This window comes from Ceratotherium simum, chromosome 11 (assembly GCF_057802395.1).
Source record: "Ceratotherium simum simum isolate JZ-2026a chromosome 11, ASM5780239v1, whole genome shotgun sequence".
Taxonomy (NCBI): domain Eukaryota; kingdom Metazoa; phylum Chordata; class Mammalia; order Perissodactyla; family Rhinocerotidae; genus Ceratotherium; species Ceratotherium simum.
Window position 1 is genome coordinate 14,145,592 of NC_141910.1, and position 16,350 is coordinate 14,161,941.

The 16,350-nt window shown below is 36.9% G+C and overlaps 1 protein-coding gene across 6 annotated transcripts in view; it reads left to right on the forward strand.

Moving 5' to 3' along the window:
• Positions 1 to 16,350, forward strand: part of EXOC6B (exocyst complex component 6B) — a 596,645-nt gene that overhangs the window by 322,265 nt on the left and 258,030 nt on the right. For all 6 annotated transcript variants that reach the window (XM_087436583.1, XM_004435543.3, XM_014791430.2 and 3 more), the window contains one exon: positions 10,382 to 10,493. In XM_087436583.1, the coding sequence (XP_087292709.1) occupies positions 10,382 to 10,493 (112 nt within the window). The remainder of the gene's footprint in view (positions 1 to 10,381; positions 10,494 to 16,350) is intronic.

The window sequence follows — 16,350 nt, forward strand, 5'->3', positions numbered from 1 at the left end:
CTTTTTCTATCCTCTTTTGGAGGAAAAGTAATATGGTAAAGGGATAGTGTGAGTAAATTGTTCAGAAGTCTTTTTCTTGCTTGACTGTATTAAGTTTTTGCCCGAAAACTCCCTCTGATATGTTTAACACTGACAATTTAAAGTAAATATTCAAGGGGCCGGCCTGGTGGCGCAAGCAGTTCAGTGTGCACGCTCTGCTGATGCGGCCCGCGGTTCGCCGGTTCGCATCCCGGGCACGCACCAACGCACTGCTTGGCAAGCCATGCTGTGGCAGCGTCCCATATAAAGTGGAGGAGGATGGGCACGGATGTTAGCCCAGGGCCAGTCTTCCTCAGCAAACAAAGAGGAGAATTGGCAGATGTTAGCACAGGGCTGATCTCCTCACCAAAAAAAAATAATAATAAAATAAAATAAAGTAAATATTCAATTCTGGGGGATTTTACAGCTGCCTTTTATTCTTTGGTTGCCATTTACCTTATTTCCTGGACTAAATTTGCCTTATAACTTGGAGTGACAGAGATCACTTTGACCATCATAACTGTCATGGGGGCGTTATAACATAGGATGGAAGGCATAATACGTATAAAAACATTTACTTCTCTTAAACACAAGACTCTCAATACAAGAGAATGTGTATTCTGCTGCTGTTGGATGGAATGTTGTGTATATGTCTGTTAGGTCCGTTTGGTCTATAATGTTATTTGTCTGCTATTTCCATATTGATTTTCTGTCTGGATCATATATCCATTGATGAAAGTGGAGTATTAAAGTCCCCCACTATTAATGCATTACTGTCAATTTTTCCCTTCAGTTCTATTAATATTTTTTTTATGTATTTAGATACTCCAATGTTGGATGCATATATATTTACAATTCTTATACCTCTTGATTAATTGACCCTTTTCTCATTATATAATGACCTTCCTTGTGTCTTGTGACCGATTTTGACTGAAAGTCTATTTTGTTTGATATAAGTTTAGCAAACCCTGCTCTCTTTTGGTTAACATTAGCATGGATCTCTTTTTCTATCCCTTCACTTTCAGCCTGTGTGTGTCCTAAAGTGAGTCTCTTATAGGCAGCATATTGTTGAATCTTGTTTTTTTATCCATTCAGCCACACTGTGTATTTTGATTGAGAATTTAATCCACTTGTATTTAAAGTAATTATTGATAGATAAGAACTTATTATTGCCATTTTGTTAATTGTTTTCTGGCTTTTATATTTCCTTTATTTCTTCCTCTCTTGCTGTCTTCCTTTGTGATTTGTTGATTTTTTGCAGTAGTATGCTTTGATTCCTTTCTCTTTAACTTTTATTTATCTACTAGAAGTTTTTGTGTTTACCATGAGGTTTACATAAAGCATCTTATTGTTATAACAGTCTCTTTTAAACTGATAACTTCAATTGTATACAAAAACTCTACACTTTTTCTTCTTTCCCCTGATGTGTTTTATGCTAATAATGTTATCTTTTACATCTTTTTGTATTACATATCCATTAACAAATTATTGCACCTCTGCAGGCACACCTCATTTTATTGTGCTTTACAGATATTGCATTTTTTATAAGATCCTCCACCAGCTAAAAAGATTACAACTTGCCTAAGGCTCAGATGATGGTTAGCATTTTTTAGCAATAAAGTATTTTTTAATTAAGGTATATACGTTGTTCCTTTAGACATAATGCTATTGCACACTTAATAAAGTATAGTGCAGACAAATTTATGTGCACTAGGAAACCAAAAAATTCGTGTGACTCACTTTATTGCGATATTTGCTTTATTGCGGTGGTCTGGAACCAAGCCCGCAATATCTTTGAGGTATTTGTGTAGTTATTTTAATGTTTTTGTCTTTTAACTTCTATACTAGAGTTCAAACTGACTTATACACATCTATTAGAGTATCATACTGTTTGGAATTTGACTGTATATTTGCTTTTACCAGTGAGTTTTATACTTTCATACATTTCATTTCCTTTTATTTCAATTTGAAGAACTCTCCTTAGCATTTCTTGTAAGGTATGTCTAGTGGTGATGAAAACCCTCTGCTTTTGTTTATCCAGGAAAAATCTTTGTCTCTACTTCATTTCTGAAGGACAGCTTTACCAGATATAGTATTCTTGGTTGGCAGTGTTTTTCTTTGAGCGCTTTGAATATATCATCTCACTCCCTCCTACACTGCAATTTCAGCTTTTCTCTTGCTGCTTTCAAAATTCTCTTTTGCCTTTGACTTGTGACAAATTGATTATAATATATCTTACTATAATCTTCTTTTGGTTGATTTTGTTTTGGGTCCTTTGAGCTTCACGTATGTGGAAGTCCATATTCCTTCTAATATTTGGGAGCTTTTCAGCTATTCTTTCTTTTTTTTTATTGTGATAACATTGGTTTATAACATTGTATAAATTTTGGGTGTACATCATTATACTTCTATTTCTGCATAGATTACTTCATGTTCACCACCCAAATACTAATTACAATCCATCACCACACACATGTGCCTAATCATTCCTTTCACACTCCTTCCTCCTCCTTTCCTCCTGGTAACCACCAATCCAATCTCTATCTCTATGTGTTTGTTGTTGTTTTTATCTTCTACTTAGGAGTAAGATCATATGGTATTTGACCTTCTCCCTCTGACTTATTTCACTTAGCATAAGACCCTCAGTGTCCATCCATGTTGTCACAAATGGCTGGATTTCATCGTTTCTTATGGCTGAGTAGTATTCCATTGTGTATATATACCACATCTTATTTATCCATTCATCCCTTGATGGGCATTTAGGTTGCTTCCAAGTCTTGGCTATTGTGAATAACGCTGCAATGAACACAGGGGTGCATGTATCCTTATGCATTGGTGTTTTCATGTTCTTCGGATAAATACCCAGCAATAGAATACCTGGATCATATGGTAGTTCTATCCTTAATTTTTTGAGGAATCTCCATACTGTTTTCCCTAGTGGCTGCACCAGTTTGCACTCCCACTAGCAGTGTATGTGAGTTCTCTTCTCTCCACATCTTTTCCAATACTTGTTGTTTCCTGTGTTGTTAATTATAGCCATTCTGACAATATCAGCTATTATTTCTTTTTTTTTTTTTTTTTTAATAATTTTGTTTATTTATTTTTTTCCCCCAAAGCCCCAGTAGATAGTTGTATGGTCATAGCTGCACATCCTTCTAGTTGCTGTATGTGGGCGTGGCCTCAGCATGGCAGGAGAAGCGGTGCGTCGGTGCGCGCCCGGGATCCGAACCCGGGCCACCAGCAGTGGAGCACGCGCACTTAACCGCTAAGCCATGGGGCCGGCCCCTCAGCTATTATTTCTTTTTTTTTTTTTTTTTTTTTAATTTTATTTATTTATTTTTCCCCCAAAGCCCCAGTAGATAGTTGTATGTCATAGCTGCACATCCTTCTAGTTGCTGTATGTGGGACGCGGTCTCAGCATGGCCGGAGAAGTGGTGCGTCGGTGCGCGCACGGGATCCAAACCCCGGGCCGCCAGCAGCGGAGCACAAGCACTTAATCGCTAAGCCACGCGCCGGCCCTATTATTTCTTTAAATAAGTTTTCTGCCCCCTTTTTTCTCATCTCCTTCTGGGATTTCCATAATGTGTATATTTATTCTTTTAATGGTATCCCTTAGGTCTCTTATGCTTTCTTTACACTTTCATTCTTTTTGTTCCTCTTTCTAATTTCAAATAACCTCTCTTTGAATTCACTGATTCTTTATTCTACATGATTGAATCTGCTGTTGAAGCTTTCTATTGAATTTTTCGGTTCTGTCATTGTATTCTTTCTTCAGCTCCAGCATTTCTGTTCGGTTCTTTTTTTATAGTTTCTGTTTCTTTATTAATTTTCTCATTTTGTTTGTGGATTCGTTTCCTGATTTCATTTCATTGTCTCTCTGTGTTCTCTTGCATCTCATTGAGCTTCTTTAAGATGAGGACATCATATTCTTAGATGATATGATTTTAAGATGATGTTTTGAATTCTTTTAGATGATATTTTGAACTCTTTGTCAGGCATTTTGTGGGTCGCAATTGTTTTGGTTTGGCTACTGGAACTTTATTAGTGTCCTTTGTTGGTGTCATGTTTGCCTGATTCTTTTTTTTTTTTTTTTTTGTTTAAAGATTTTATTTATTCATTTTTTTTCCCCCCAAAGCCCCAGTAGATAGTTGTATGTCATAGGTTCACATCCTTCTAGTTGCTGTACGTGGGTCTCGGCCTCGCGTGGGACGAAGAAGTGGTGCCTTGGGGCGTGCCCGGGATCCGAACCCGGGCCGCCAGCATCAGAGCGCACGCACTTAACCGCTAAGCCACGGAGCCGGCCCTGTTTGCCTGATTCTTTGTGATCCATGTAGCCTTGTGTTAGTGGGCCTGCCTTTGGGGTCACAGAGTTGGGTGTCTTCCCCCACGTCCCTGGGTGGGCAGGACTACTCCTGGACCATGGCTGAGAGAAGCTGGAGCGAAATCACAGGGCTGCTTCAGGCCCTGCATTGGGACCAAGGGTTTGCTCCAGAGGCACTGACGGGCATCTCTCCCACTGGGTCCTGGGTAGGCAGGGCCCCTCTTGGACCATAGATGGGAGGAGCTAGAGCCAGGTTCCAGAGCCACTTCAAGATCCACAGTCAGAGTAAGGTCAGTGGGCCTACCTCTGGGGGCACATATGGGTGTGTCTCCCATTGGGTCCCTGGGCAGGCAGGACTACTCCCTGTCCACGGTTACAAGGGGCTGGAGCCAGGTTATGGGGGTGCTTCAGGATCCGCACTAAGACTGGGATTGGCAGGCCTACCCCTGTGTACATGGATGGGTGTGTGACCAGGCATGTCCCTCTGTGGGCAGAAGTACTCCCAGCCTGTGGCTGAGTGGACCTGGGGCTGATTTACAGGGCTATTTCAGTATTTTCAGTCAGACCGAGGCTGGAGGGCTTGCCTCAGGGTCATGGATGGGTATGTCTCCTGCCCAGTTGTGTGTGGGCAGGATTGGTGGCTAAGCGGGGCTAGAGCCTGGTCCTGGAGCTCTTCAGGGTTTACAGCTGGGACCAAGGTTGGTAGGCCTGATACCCAAGGCGTGGGTGGGCATGACTCCTGCCAGGTCTTTTGGCAAATGGTGTTGGTGGTAAGGCCAAACAGGCTGTAGCTAAGTTCACAGGGAGTTTGGGTCTGTTCCTGGGTCTGTAGCTGGGACTACACTTAGCATGTATGCCACATGAGCATGGGCTTGCCTTCTCAAAACAGCCCTCCTTGGTCTTGGGCTCCACTGGGGTTTTACAATCTCTTATCTGGATCCCAAAGTTCCCACAAAGGCACTTTTGTCCATGGATGGCTGCCAAATTATTGTTGCTGAGTGGGGCTATGGGTGGGGGACCTCCTATTCCACCATCTTGCTGATATCACCCCTCTATTTTTAATTGCTCCTAAAGAAAATTACTTGTCTAAAGCAGAAATAGTAACAATGTCTAGTAAAGGTAAATGTATGACAGTAACAGGACAAAGGATATGAGAGAGGAATTGGATATACTGTTTAAGGTTTTTACATTATACATGAAGTGATATAATATTTTTTGAAAACACATTCTGATATATTCAAGACATATATTGTAAGACCTAGAGTAACCACTGGAAAAATGTTCAAAGTCAGGTGAAATTAATATGCCAATAGTGCAGATAAAATGGAATCGTACAAAGAACACTCAATTTGAAAGCAGCCAACAAGAGAGGAAAATAGGAACATAGGAGAGGTGGAACAAATAGAAAACAACTAGCAAGATGGTAAATTTAAATCCAACTGTAGCAAAGTTGCATATGCACTGGAATGGAGCGTGCACTCTGCAGTTGTTGAGTGTAGTGTTCTCTAAATGCCAGTTAGATTAAGTTTGTTAATAGTGTTGTACAAATTTTCTATATTCTTCCTTTTTTTTTGGTCTACTTTTTCTGTCAATTATTGAGGAGTGTTAAATCTATCCAACTATGATCATAGATTTGTTTGTTTTTCCTTTTAGACCTCTCAAATTTTGCTTCATATATTTTGAATACAGGTTTTTAAGTTCATAACAGTTAGGATTGTTATATCTTGTTGTTTTATTCATCCTTTTAATTTTATGAAATGTGCCTCTTTCTCTGTGTTAAAAATTAGAATAGTCTTAATGTCTACTTTATCAGATATTAATATAGCCATAACTTCTCTTTTTATGGTATACATATGACTCTTCTATTACTTACAACCTTTTCTTTTTTTTTTTTAACATGTTATTCTCAACTAATTTCAACATTAAAGAAAAATTTTGAGATTGTTATGATGCACTGAATACCTTTTACCCAAATTCACCAATTTTGGCATTTTGCCATATTTTCTTTATTTCTCTCTCTCTCTCTTCCTCCCTCCCTCACTGTCTTTCTGTACGTATACGTGTGTGTATATAGTATTATAAGCCCTTATGGTGTATAATAATTTTGATTAATTAGTTAAGATGTTGTTTGTTCTCTATAGTTATTATTATTTTTCTTTTGGAGTAAGTAATGTTTGTGTTTATGTTGAAGTACTTTGAGACTATATATTTAGTCTGTTAGTTATCAGATGTCCTCCACCTCCCTCCCCCTTATAGTATCCAGTAATGATTCATGCCTGAATCAGTTCTCTCTCTAATTACTAGTTTATGATTTTTAACTAATTTGTGATTATTAAATTCCTTGTATATGTATTACTTGGCATCTTATTTTAAGGAGTTCTTCCCCATCTGCTTGCTTGCTTTCTATCTATATCTCTCTTTCATCTACCTCTCACCAGATCAGACTCATGAATTGTTACTTCATTCAGTTGGTTCATTCCTTTACTGTCTATATTCGTTTAAATGCTCAAATTGTCCCAGATGCAGCTCACACTTGAGCCACTTCAAACTGGCTCCTTTACCTTGTTGATGTACTCCTATCACTTTTTGGAAGATTTCCTTACTTAACCATGATATCATTAATTTCTCTGAGGAACCCAGTACCTTTTAGTGCTGAGAGATATCTTGAAAATAAGATCTGGGCATGTGTCCTTATATTTAAAATTGTCATTTTTGAATCAACAAATAGTTGAGTATTGTTTTTTTATGCAATCTGCCTAATTGGAGTGTTTATTCCATTACATTAATATATTTAGTGATATGGTTTTATTTAAGCCTTCCATCTTGCTATTGTTTTTCTACTTATTCCATTCATTTTTTTTGCTCCTTTTTTTCTGTTTTCCTTCCTTCTTCTCGATTAAGTCTTTTTATAGTATTATGACTTCTTCTTACTATTGGCTTACTTGAGTATAACTTTTTGTTTTATTTACTGTTTGTGTGGTTGCTCTGGGGATTACAGTGTACATCATTAGCTTATCACAGTTTACCTTGAATAATATTATATCACTTTACATAATTTAAGAATCTTACAAAAGTATAATGTAATTTATCTTCTAACTCCCTTTTTTGATAGTGTTGGCATATATTTCACATATACACCTGTTTTTAAACCCTAAAATATGTTGTTTGTGCTTTGAACATTTGATGGTATTTTAAAATTCAATAAAAAAAAGTAGTTCTTTATATTTACTATGTATTTGACATTTTCAGGCCTTCTCATTTTTTCCTGCAGATCTAGTTTACACACTTTGGTATCGTTTTCCTTTAGCATGAAGAATTTCTTTTAGCATTTCTTTTAGTATATATCTGCTGATGTTGTATTTTCTTAACTTTTCTTTGTCTGAAAATATTTTTTGACTTTTGTTTTCAAAATATATTTTTCAAGATATAGAATTCTAGGTTGATAGTCTCCCTTTCCTCACACTTTAAAGGTGTCATTCCACTGTCTGCTTCTATTGTTTCTGAAGAAAAATAAGCCATCATCCTTATTGTTGTTGCTCTGAATATATTGTCTTTTTTCTCTGGTTGTTTTTAAGATTTTCTCTTTACTTTTGAACTTGACAATTTGATTTGTGATGTTCCTAGGTGTGGTTTTATTTGTATTAGTTCTGTTTGGGCTGTGCTAAACTTCTTGGATCTGTTAATTGAGATCTTTTATCAGATTTGGAGATGACTTTGCCAGTATGTCCTTAAATATGTCTCCTTTCTCATCTTTTCTTCTTCTTCTGTGACTCTTCTTCTTCAGCTGCTTGATAGATCATTCAGATTTCATCATTACTTCAGTGAATGTAAAGTCTCAGTTTTAATTAGTTGCCAAGTACTTCTGATTTCAAATGCTGTTGCAGAAGTCTCTTTGTCCTTAAGACCAACTCTGAAATTCCAAAACTTCCATCCAGGAGCTTATGTCTGATCTTAACAGGATTTGAGCAGGGCTGGGTGTCAGCTGTGATTTGTTTTTGCTCTCCTTGGGATTGAACTTCGGTAGATCCCTGGAATCTAAACCCCTTGGAAAATTTGCAAGATCTCTTTCTGATTTTTAGTACTGCCCTTACCGTTTCTTATGCAGCAGAATTCTTATAGGAGGGAATGGTTGGGTCAGTGTATTTGTCTTTGTTTGAGAGCTCTTCCAAATTCCAATCTGAAACAGCAGCACACACTATTAAGGGTTTGGCTGATTTCTCTTCCTCCCGGCAAAGCCTCCCAGCCTGTGACTCTTCCACTCCGTCATCCATCTGTACCCAGATTAGGCAGTTGGCTTCAGATATGAGAGAGGCTGCTACTCTTTGTTTATCTTTCAAGGACTTGTCCCAGTGTGCAGTTTAGTTCAGTTCTATATTTTTTGTGTTCATTGCACTTTGTTGACATAAAAGGAAAATATAGCTTTTAGCTTGGACCTAGCTTTCTTGTTGTTTTGAAGGTAGTGATGGTCTTTCTTGATCTTCTACATTGTATCCAAAAGTGGAACTTTTGCTAGAGCTTCTTAAGGCATAAGGGAGATATGTAATAAGTACAGAATGCCATGAGGGTGATTACAGTCAGGAGCACCAGATTATTTCAGGCACCTGTGTTAATCACTTTTATAGCAACCTGTACTTATTTGTAGTTCATAATAAAATTGATATGATGTAATTATGAATTTAATATATGAAGACAGGAACCATGACTATTTTGTTCACTGCTGTGATCTCAGTATTTCACCAACACAATGCCTAGCACTTTATTTATTTGTGGAATGAAGTATTTTAATTCAATAATAATTTTGGAAAGGGTGGCAGTGGGCCAGAGGGTTTTGGTCAGTTAAATATATCCTTATGTGGACCTTGTAAAAATATTTTGATGTATCATTTTTTTCCTAACTGATTATGGCCTCACATTCTGTAGTCTTATTTCTTTCTAATATTTTTCTCTTTTCCACATAGTATGATAATGTAGCTTGCCTGTATATAAAGAATTGTAAGATTTTTAGTCTGACTGTACTAAGCCTCTGATTTTCTTCTGTAAAAAAAGAAATCAGTGAGGTAAAAGTTGTGAACATTGTACATAGCGATAAATTATTAACAAATAACTGCTCACAAATTTTTATTTGTAGTTATTTCTTGATGTTTATAAACAAGTGTTGTTACAATAGTAACCTTATCGTTGAAGAAATGTTTTTCTCAAAAGGATATCTTTTATAGAAAGGCATCTTGAGTGATGCTTTCAGGGGCTTATGAAGGATGTTATAGGTCTAGAATTCAGTCTGTTGGTTGCAAGACTGTTGTATTCTCTTTTAAACCTTACATATAAAGATAGCTATTGAATCATTTTCTTCATGTTTAGTTTCCTTTACTGAATAGAAAATGTCATTATTGATCACTTTTGGGATAGTAAGAATTATAAAATATTTATGCAGAATTAAACTACTGGCTTGAAATATTTATTTTCAAATGAGAGCTAAATAGACATTGTATGAAAGATGGTGCTATCGGAGCAGAGATGTCTTTTTTTAGGGACCTTTATCAGCTAATTGTGCAGGAAATCTACAGAGAGACCAGGTTAGAAAATTATAAATATTAACAGTCTCTGAAGGAATTTGGAAGTATGAGAGGAGTGATGGTTTCAGGATGAGGCATCATGCTGGGGAACTCTTTATCTGCCCTGAGAGACAGTACAGCATTGTGTTTAAATGCTGTAGGCTTTAGAGCTAGACTGCCTGTGTTACAATCCTGTTTTTGGTGTGCACTCACTGTGTGACTTTGAGCAAGTTACTTAACTTCTCTATGCCTTCATTTCTTCATCTGTGGAGATAATAATAAAACTACTTCCTATGGTTATTGTGAAGGTTAAATGAATTTTAATACATTAAAGTACTTAGAATAATTTCTGGCACACAATAAATGTTATTTGCTGCTGCCATTATTATTATTATTATTATTATTATTATTAAAGTGCCACTGGCACCTTGTTTTTTTGCAGAATAATTCTGCTACCTGGTATGACTGACTCTTGACACCTCTTTTTCAGCTCAACTGAAGTTGATGACATGATTCGTAAATCTACAAACCTGTTGCTAACCAGGACTCTGAGCAACGCTCTGCAGAATGTCATTAAAAGGAAGAATATTGGACTTACTGAGGTAAAACTGCTCTTGATGGAGGCAGCCAAGGCAATATGTGAACAGACGTCCTAACCTCTGGGGCTTGTTTGTGAATTAGTTATAACTTTCTGTATAATCCATTGTGTTCTTCCTGATGGGCTCCTATTGGTGAAAATGCAAAATAAATCCCTTGTTTTTTTCTTTGATCACCTTGGAGAAATCCATTATTTTTTTGGAAAAGTCACTTTTTTTCTCTGTCTCTTTGTTTTCACTAGCTTAACTAGTTTTACTTTCTGAAGTTGTTGGGATAAATTTGTATTATTTGCTATCAATTATATATAAAAAAAATTGTTGGTTGGAGAATGTAGTCAACATCAGGTTCCTATCCAAATGAATGGCAGTTCAAATACAACATACGACATGAAATTGCAATTTGCCTGCATAAATCATTGATGCCAGGGGTATTGGCACTCCTAGTCCTTGGTAAGTGTTAGACTCAGCTTTTGTTTTTGAGATATGTCATGTGTATGAATGGTAAATTACTCTTTATCAGCACATAAATCTGTGCATTTGGGATTGAGGAAATGTGAAAGAAAGGCAATCACGTTCCCGTGGAAGCTTACACAGTCTCACAAAGGGAGGAGGGATATTGTACATATGTTGAGAACAGTATCTTGGCAGACTGAAGATTTGGTGCATTGGCGCACAGTCCTAAAATTTAGAAAGATGTGAAGTTTTCTTTTTCTTGGAAACCGAGGATTGCATGGGAGCCTTAGCCTGGCCTTTTATGGAAATTATAGTGCCAAAAGTGAGAACTTGGAGGAACTTTTTTCACAGGGAAAAGGAAAGGCTTTTGGCCAGTTGTTTTACCTGTAGAGGCAGTGTACTTGGAAAGTCAGTTGCTCTAGGAGAAATTGATATTTTCAGAGATACACGATCAAGGATTATAGTGACAATCAGCAAATGGTTAATGATACTGACCCATAGGGAAAGACAGCTGGAAGCCAGGTGAACATCTACTTCTGATTTTGGAGCGATTGTTTCTTTTCCTGTGTTAAGATTTTAAAATATTATGTTATAATTTGGGACATTGGCAGTGATTGAGTTCTATTTATAACAAACATTTTTTTTTACAATTGAAAGTCACATTTTACATTATTTAGGACAGTCCCCTCATTTTATAGGGCTTCCTTTTTATTGCCTGGTATAGAAATATTAGGTGTTGCCTTTATGTGTCTGAGAATAGGCTAACTTCTTTTCATAATCAGGAAGGCTACCAAAAAGGAAAGTTGGAGTGAAAATTAGGAAATCCTCCTGCTTTTGTTAGATTGTACTATTTTCCTTTTCTGAATCCCAAGCAGGACAGGAAGTTTGTTATATATTTTGTGAACTATTTCTACATTATAACTCTTGATATAATTCTTTTTATGCCGTTCGATTTAGCAGTCTCTTAGAAAGCCATTTTAAACAAGTAGCATAGCAGGAAGATGGTGTAATAGAGACAACTTTGGCCTCAGAAAACTTTTCAGTTTAGTTGTGGCTGTGCCATTGATTTACTGGGACACCTTAAGAGAAAGACCTAACTCCTTAGTTCTTCGGTTTTCCTGACTCCATTGTTCTTTTCAAGGGCACTGTACAAATCAGGTAATGAGAGGAAGAAGCAGTAGGAACTTATCAAAGAAGAACTATATCATAATTCTTGGCAACATTTCAATGAATGCTAAATGTTATTCCTAAGTCATTGGATCTTTTTAGGCAAATGTACTTTCATTATCAATATCTTTGCATGTGAATGAAGGAACGTTCACACACATTTATTATTTTGACTATTATGGTGGTGGGTGCATGTATCGACACACCCAGTAACTTTTTCATCACCAACCAGTAAATTTTTGAATAATTAATTACTCACATTTGGAAAGAGAAGACATTATATCCCTTTACAGGTAAGTACAGTGAGTTTACATCTGGAATCATCATCATACTAGGCAACATTCATGGAGCAATTTATATTCAAAGTCTATTCACATATACCATCTCATTTAGTACAAAACATTTGAAACAGGTTGGGCGTGTGTTATTATCTCCATTTTATAGAAGGCATAAGTAAAATTCGGAGAGATTGACCAAGGTCATACAGCTAGTAAAGTGATAGAAATGAGACCTAAGTCCAGGTTGTTTTTTCCCAAACTTACTCACTTTTACTATAATGTACTGACTTTCATATTGATTTATTTATATCATCATAACAAAGAAAGAGATTTTATAGGAGGTCCCTAGTAACATGGAAATTGTTCTAGTTAGAGATGGTTTTATGACAGTGAGCAGATATCCACTCAAACAATAGAAGTATTCTAAGCACACATAACTCACAGAATCCTATTTCAGGTTGTCAGACAATTCTTTTAGGATTATAAGCTAATGTCTGTCTGTCTGCCTGTCTTGTTTGGAGGTTACATGGTATCTTATCTCTTCTTTTTTCTGTCCATCCTTTTATCTTTTTCTCTGTATACACTGGCTTTCTTGCTTTTCTCATGGGTTCTTTGCTTCCCCATGTTGAGCCAACTCAACATTACCTTTCAGTTCTTGCACCTACTGTAACTTGAATGCCTTGCTCTCTCAGACCCTAAGTGATTGTCCCTAGTTCAGTCAGCAGGTACAGCTGTTTTCCTAGGGCTGTGGGAAGAGGGCAGTTGAGCAGTGGTTGAGAATGTATGTTCTAAAGCAGGCTGCCTGGGTTCCAATTCTAGCTCTCCCCTTAATCAATGTGTTCTTGGGCAAATTACTTGGCTCTATGTGTAAAATGGGGAAAATAATAGCATATATTTCATAGGATTGTTGTGAGGATTAAATCAACATGTAAAGTGCTTAGAACAGTGCCTGGTACATAGTAAAAACTCAATGCATATTACCTATTATTATTTAAGAAAGAGGTCTGGGCAGTTAAGCAGTGATTGTCAGGTCTGGTACAGAGATGGGGTTTTTCAACTAAGAGAAGTCAGAAGATAAGAACAAGATGTCCTGTTAAGGTAAATAATTTGTTTATTAACTTTACAATATTTATTGAATGCCTACTACGTGACAGGCACTGATCTGAGCCCTAAGGATAAATAAGTGAACAACAACAAGAACAACAAAAGAGATCCTTGCTTACATTCTAGTGGCAGAAAACATATAATAAACAAAATAAATAAGCAAATCATTTATGTGATAAAAGGTGGTGAATGCTATGGAGAGAAGAGAAAGAACCTGGGTTAAGGAAATTAGAAGTCTGGTGGAGGTTCAAGGTTGGTCTTATTAAAAAGATCTTGATGGTGAGTTATCATTGAAGGTGAAAGAAATTCTTGGCAGAGATTAGAACTAGAGCAAAGATCTCAGGGTAGTTAAGTTATTGGCAAGGTCAGGGAATAATAAGGAAGTTTTGGTAGCTGGAGTGGAGTGAGCAAGGGAAAGAGAAGCAGGAAATTAGATTAGAGAGGTACCAGAAGTTCATGGTAGGCCACTCTAAAGTGTGTGCCTTTTATTTTCAGTGAAATGGGGAGCCATTGTAGGATTTTGATCAGTGACATGCTGTGACATATTTCAAAAGGATCACATTGACTGTAGGGTGTAAACAGGGAGAACAGTAGGAGGCTATGACAATAATCCAGTGAGATTTGATGGAAGCTGGGGTGGGAGCCATGGAGGTGGTGGCAACTGATCAGATTTGGAGTGTAGAGCCAGCATGCTTTCCTGATGATTGGGTGTAAAGGAAGCGAGAAAGTGAGGAATTGAAGATAACTCTAAGATTTTTTGATTTGAGCACCTAGAAGGCTATATATACCATGAACTATGATGGCAAAAACTTAAGGTAGAGCAAAATTTGGGGTGGCGGAGTATTGGGTGTTTGGTTTTGGACATATTAAAGTTGTAGTGTTTATTAGACATACAGATTGAGATATTGAGTAAGCAGTTGTATATATGAGTTTGGAGTTTGAGAAAGAGATTTGGCCTGGAGATAAAAATTTGGAAGCATATAAATAATATTTATAACCACCTGACTGGATAATATTACTAAGGGAATTTGGAAAGATAGAGAAGAGAAGAAGATGAAGGACTGAACCCTTGGGCTTATTAAGAAGTCAGGAGAAAAGAGGAACTCACAAAAGAGATTGGGAAGGAGCCACTAGGGAAGTAGGAAAAAACAAAACAAAACAAACAGGAGAAACGAGAGAGTAGGTTCACCTGGAAGCCAAGTGAAGAAAGTATATCAAGAAGGGAGGCGTGGTCAACTATGACAAATACTGCTGATACATCAGGTGAGATGCAGATTAAGAATTACCATTGGATTTAGCAACTTGGAGTAAGTTGGTGACCTCAATAAGAGCACTTTTAATAGAATGATGGTAGTAAACTCTTGATGGAGTAGGTTTAAAAGAGAATGGGTCCTGTACAGAGGAATTTCAAATAATTTATGTAGATATTACCCCTTCCAGGAAGTGGAGCTTAGCTTTCCACCCCTTGTTTATAGTCTGTGCTTATGACTTGCTTCCTGAAAGTAGATTATGGAAGGAGGGAAAAGTTACTTTATAGTTAAGAAACCTGACAAACACTACCTTTGTCAAGTGATCAAGGTTAACATCATCAGTGATTAGTTATGTTGATAGCATGTACCCTTGATATGATGTGATGAGAATGCACTTCACCTCTGTGGTCTTCCTTCCAAAATCCATGACCCCAGTCTAACCATGAGAAAAACATTAAACAAACCCAAAATGAAGGACATTCTATAAAACACCTGACCAGTACTTCTCAAAACTGTCAGGGTCATCAAAAACAGGGAAAGTCTGAGAAACTGTCACACACTAGAAGAGGCTAAGAAGACGTGTCAACTAAATGTAATATGGTATCTTAGATGGGATCCTGAAAAAGGTAAAGAACATTAGGGAAAAACTAGTGAAATCTGAATAAAGTGTGTTGCTCAGTTAATAGTAATGTCCCAATGTTGGTTCCCCAGTTGTGACAAATGTACCATAATAATGTAAGATGTTAACAATAGGGGAAACTGGGTGTGGACTGTTTGAGAACTCTTTGGAACTATTCTGTAAATATAAAACTATCCTAAAATAAAGCGTTTATTTAATAAATTTAAAAAAAATTAAAGAATGGGAAGAGAGGAATTGGAGACACCAAATATAAAACAACTCTTTCAGGGAGTTTTGTTAAAGGTAAGCCAGGAAATGAGGTGGTACGTGGCAAGAGAAGTGTGTTAAGCAAAAGCTTTTGTTTTGTTTTTTAATAGAAGAACGGCATGTTATTTCTGATGAGAATGATGCAATAGAAAGCAGAAAGTTGATGATGTGGGAGAAAGGGGGAAATCTCTGGAGTAACGTCCTTGAGTAGGAGATAGTTTAGAATCTAATGCACAATTAAAGGGATTAGCTTTAGGTAGTGTGAAAGTTCACCTCTGGTAGCAGATCAGAACCAGAGTATGTGGATGCAGATGGTGGTGGTTGGGTATATGTTATGGTGGCAGGCTCCAAATGCTCAGTTTTCTCAGAGAAAGAAGAGTCGTCAGCTGAAAGTGGAGATTGAGAGAAAATGTTGGGTTTGAAGGAGAGAGAAGGTATCTCTTGGCATATGGAAAAGAGAATTGGTTCATGCTTGATAATGAGATTATTTCATAGCATTAAGTGCCCACTTTGGCTAGTGGATATGAATTAAAGTGGGGCTAGCCAGCATCGTCGTATATTTTCTTAAGCCATATTTAGCTGGAGATATAATTAGTTAGTCCATATCACTAATAGATCTCAGAAATTTGGTATATTACATTCCACACTTTATTATTTATATTAGTATTTATATTTAGTTATTTATAATATATTTATTATTTCTTTGATATGACATTGATGTTATT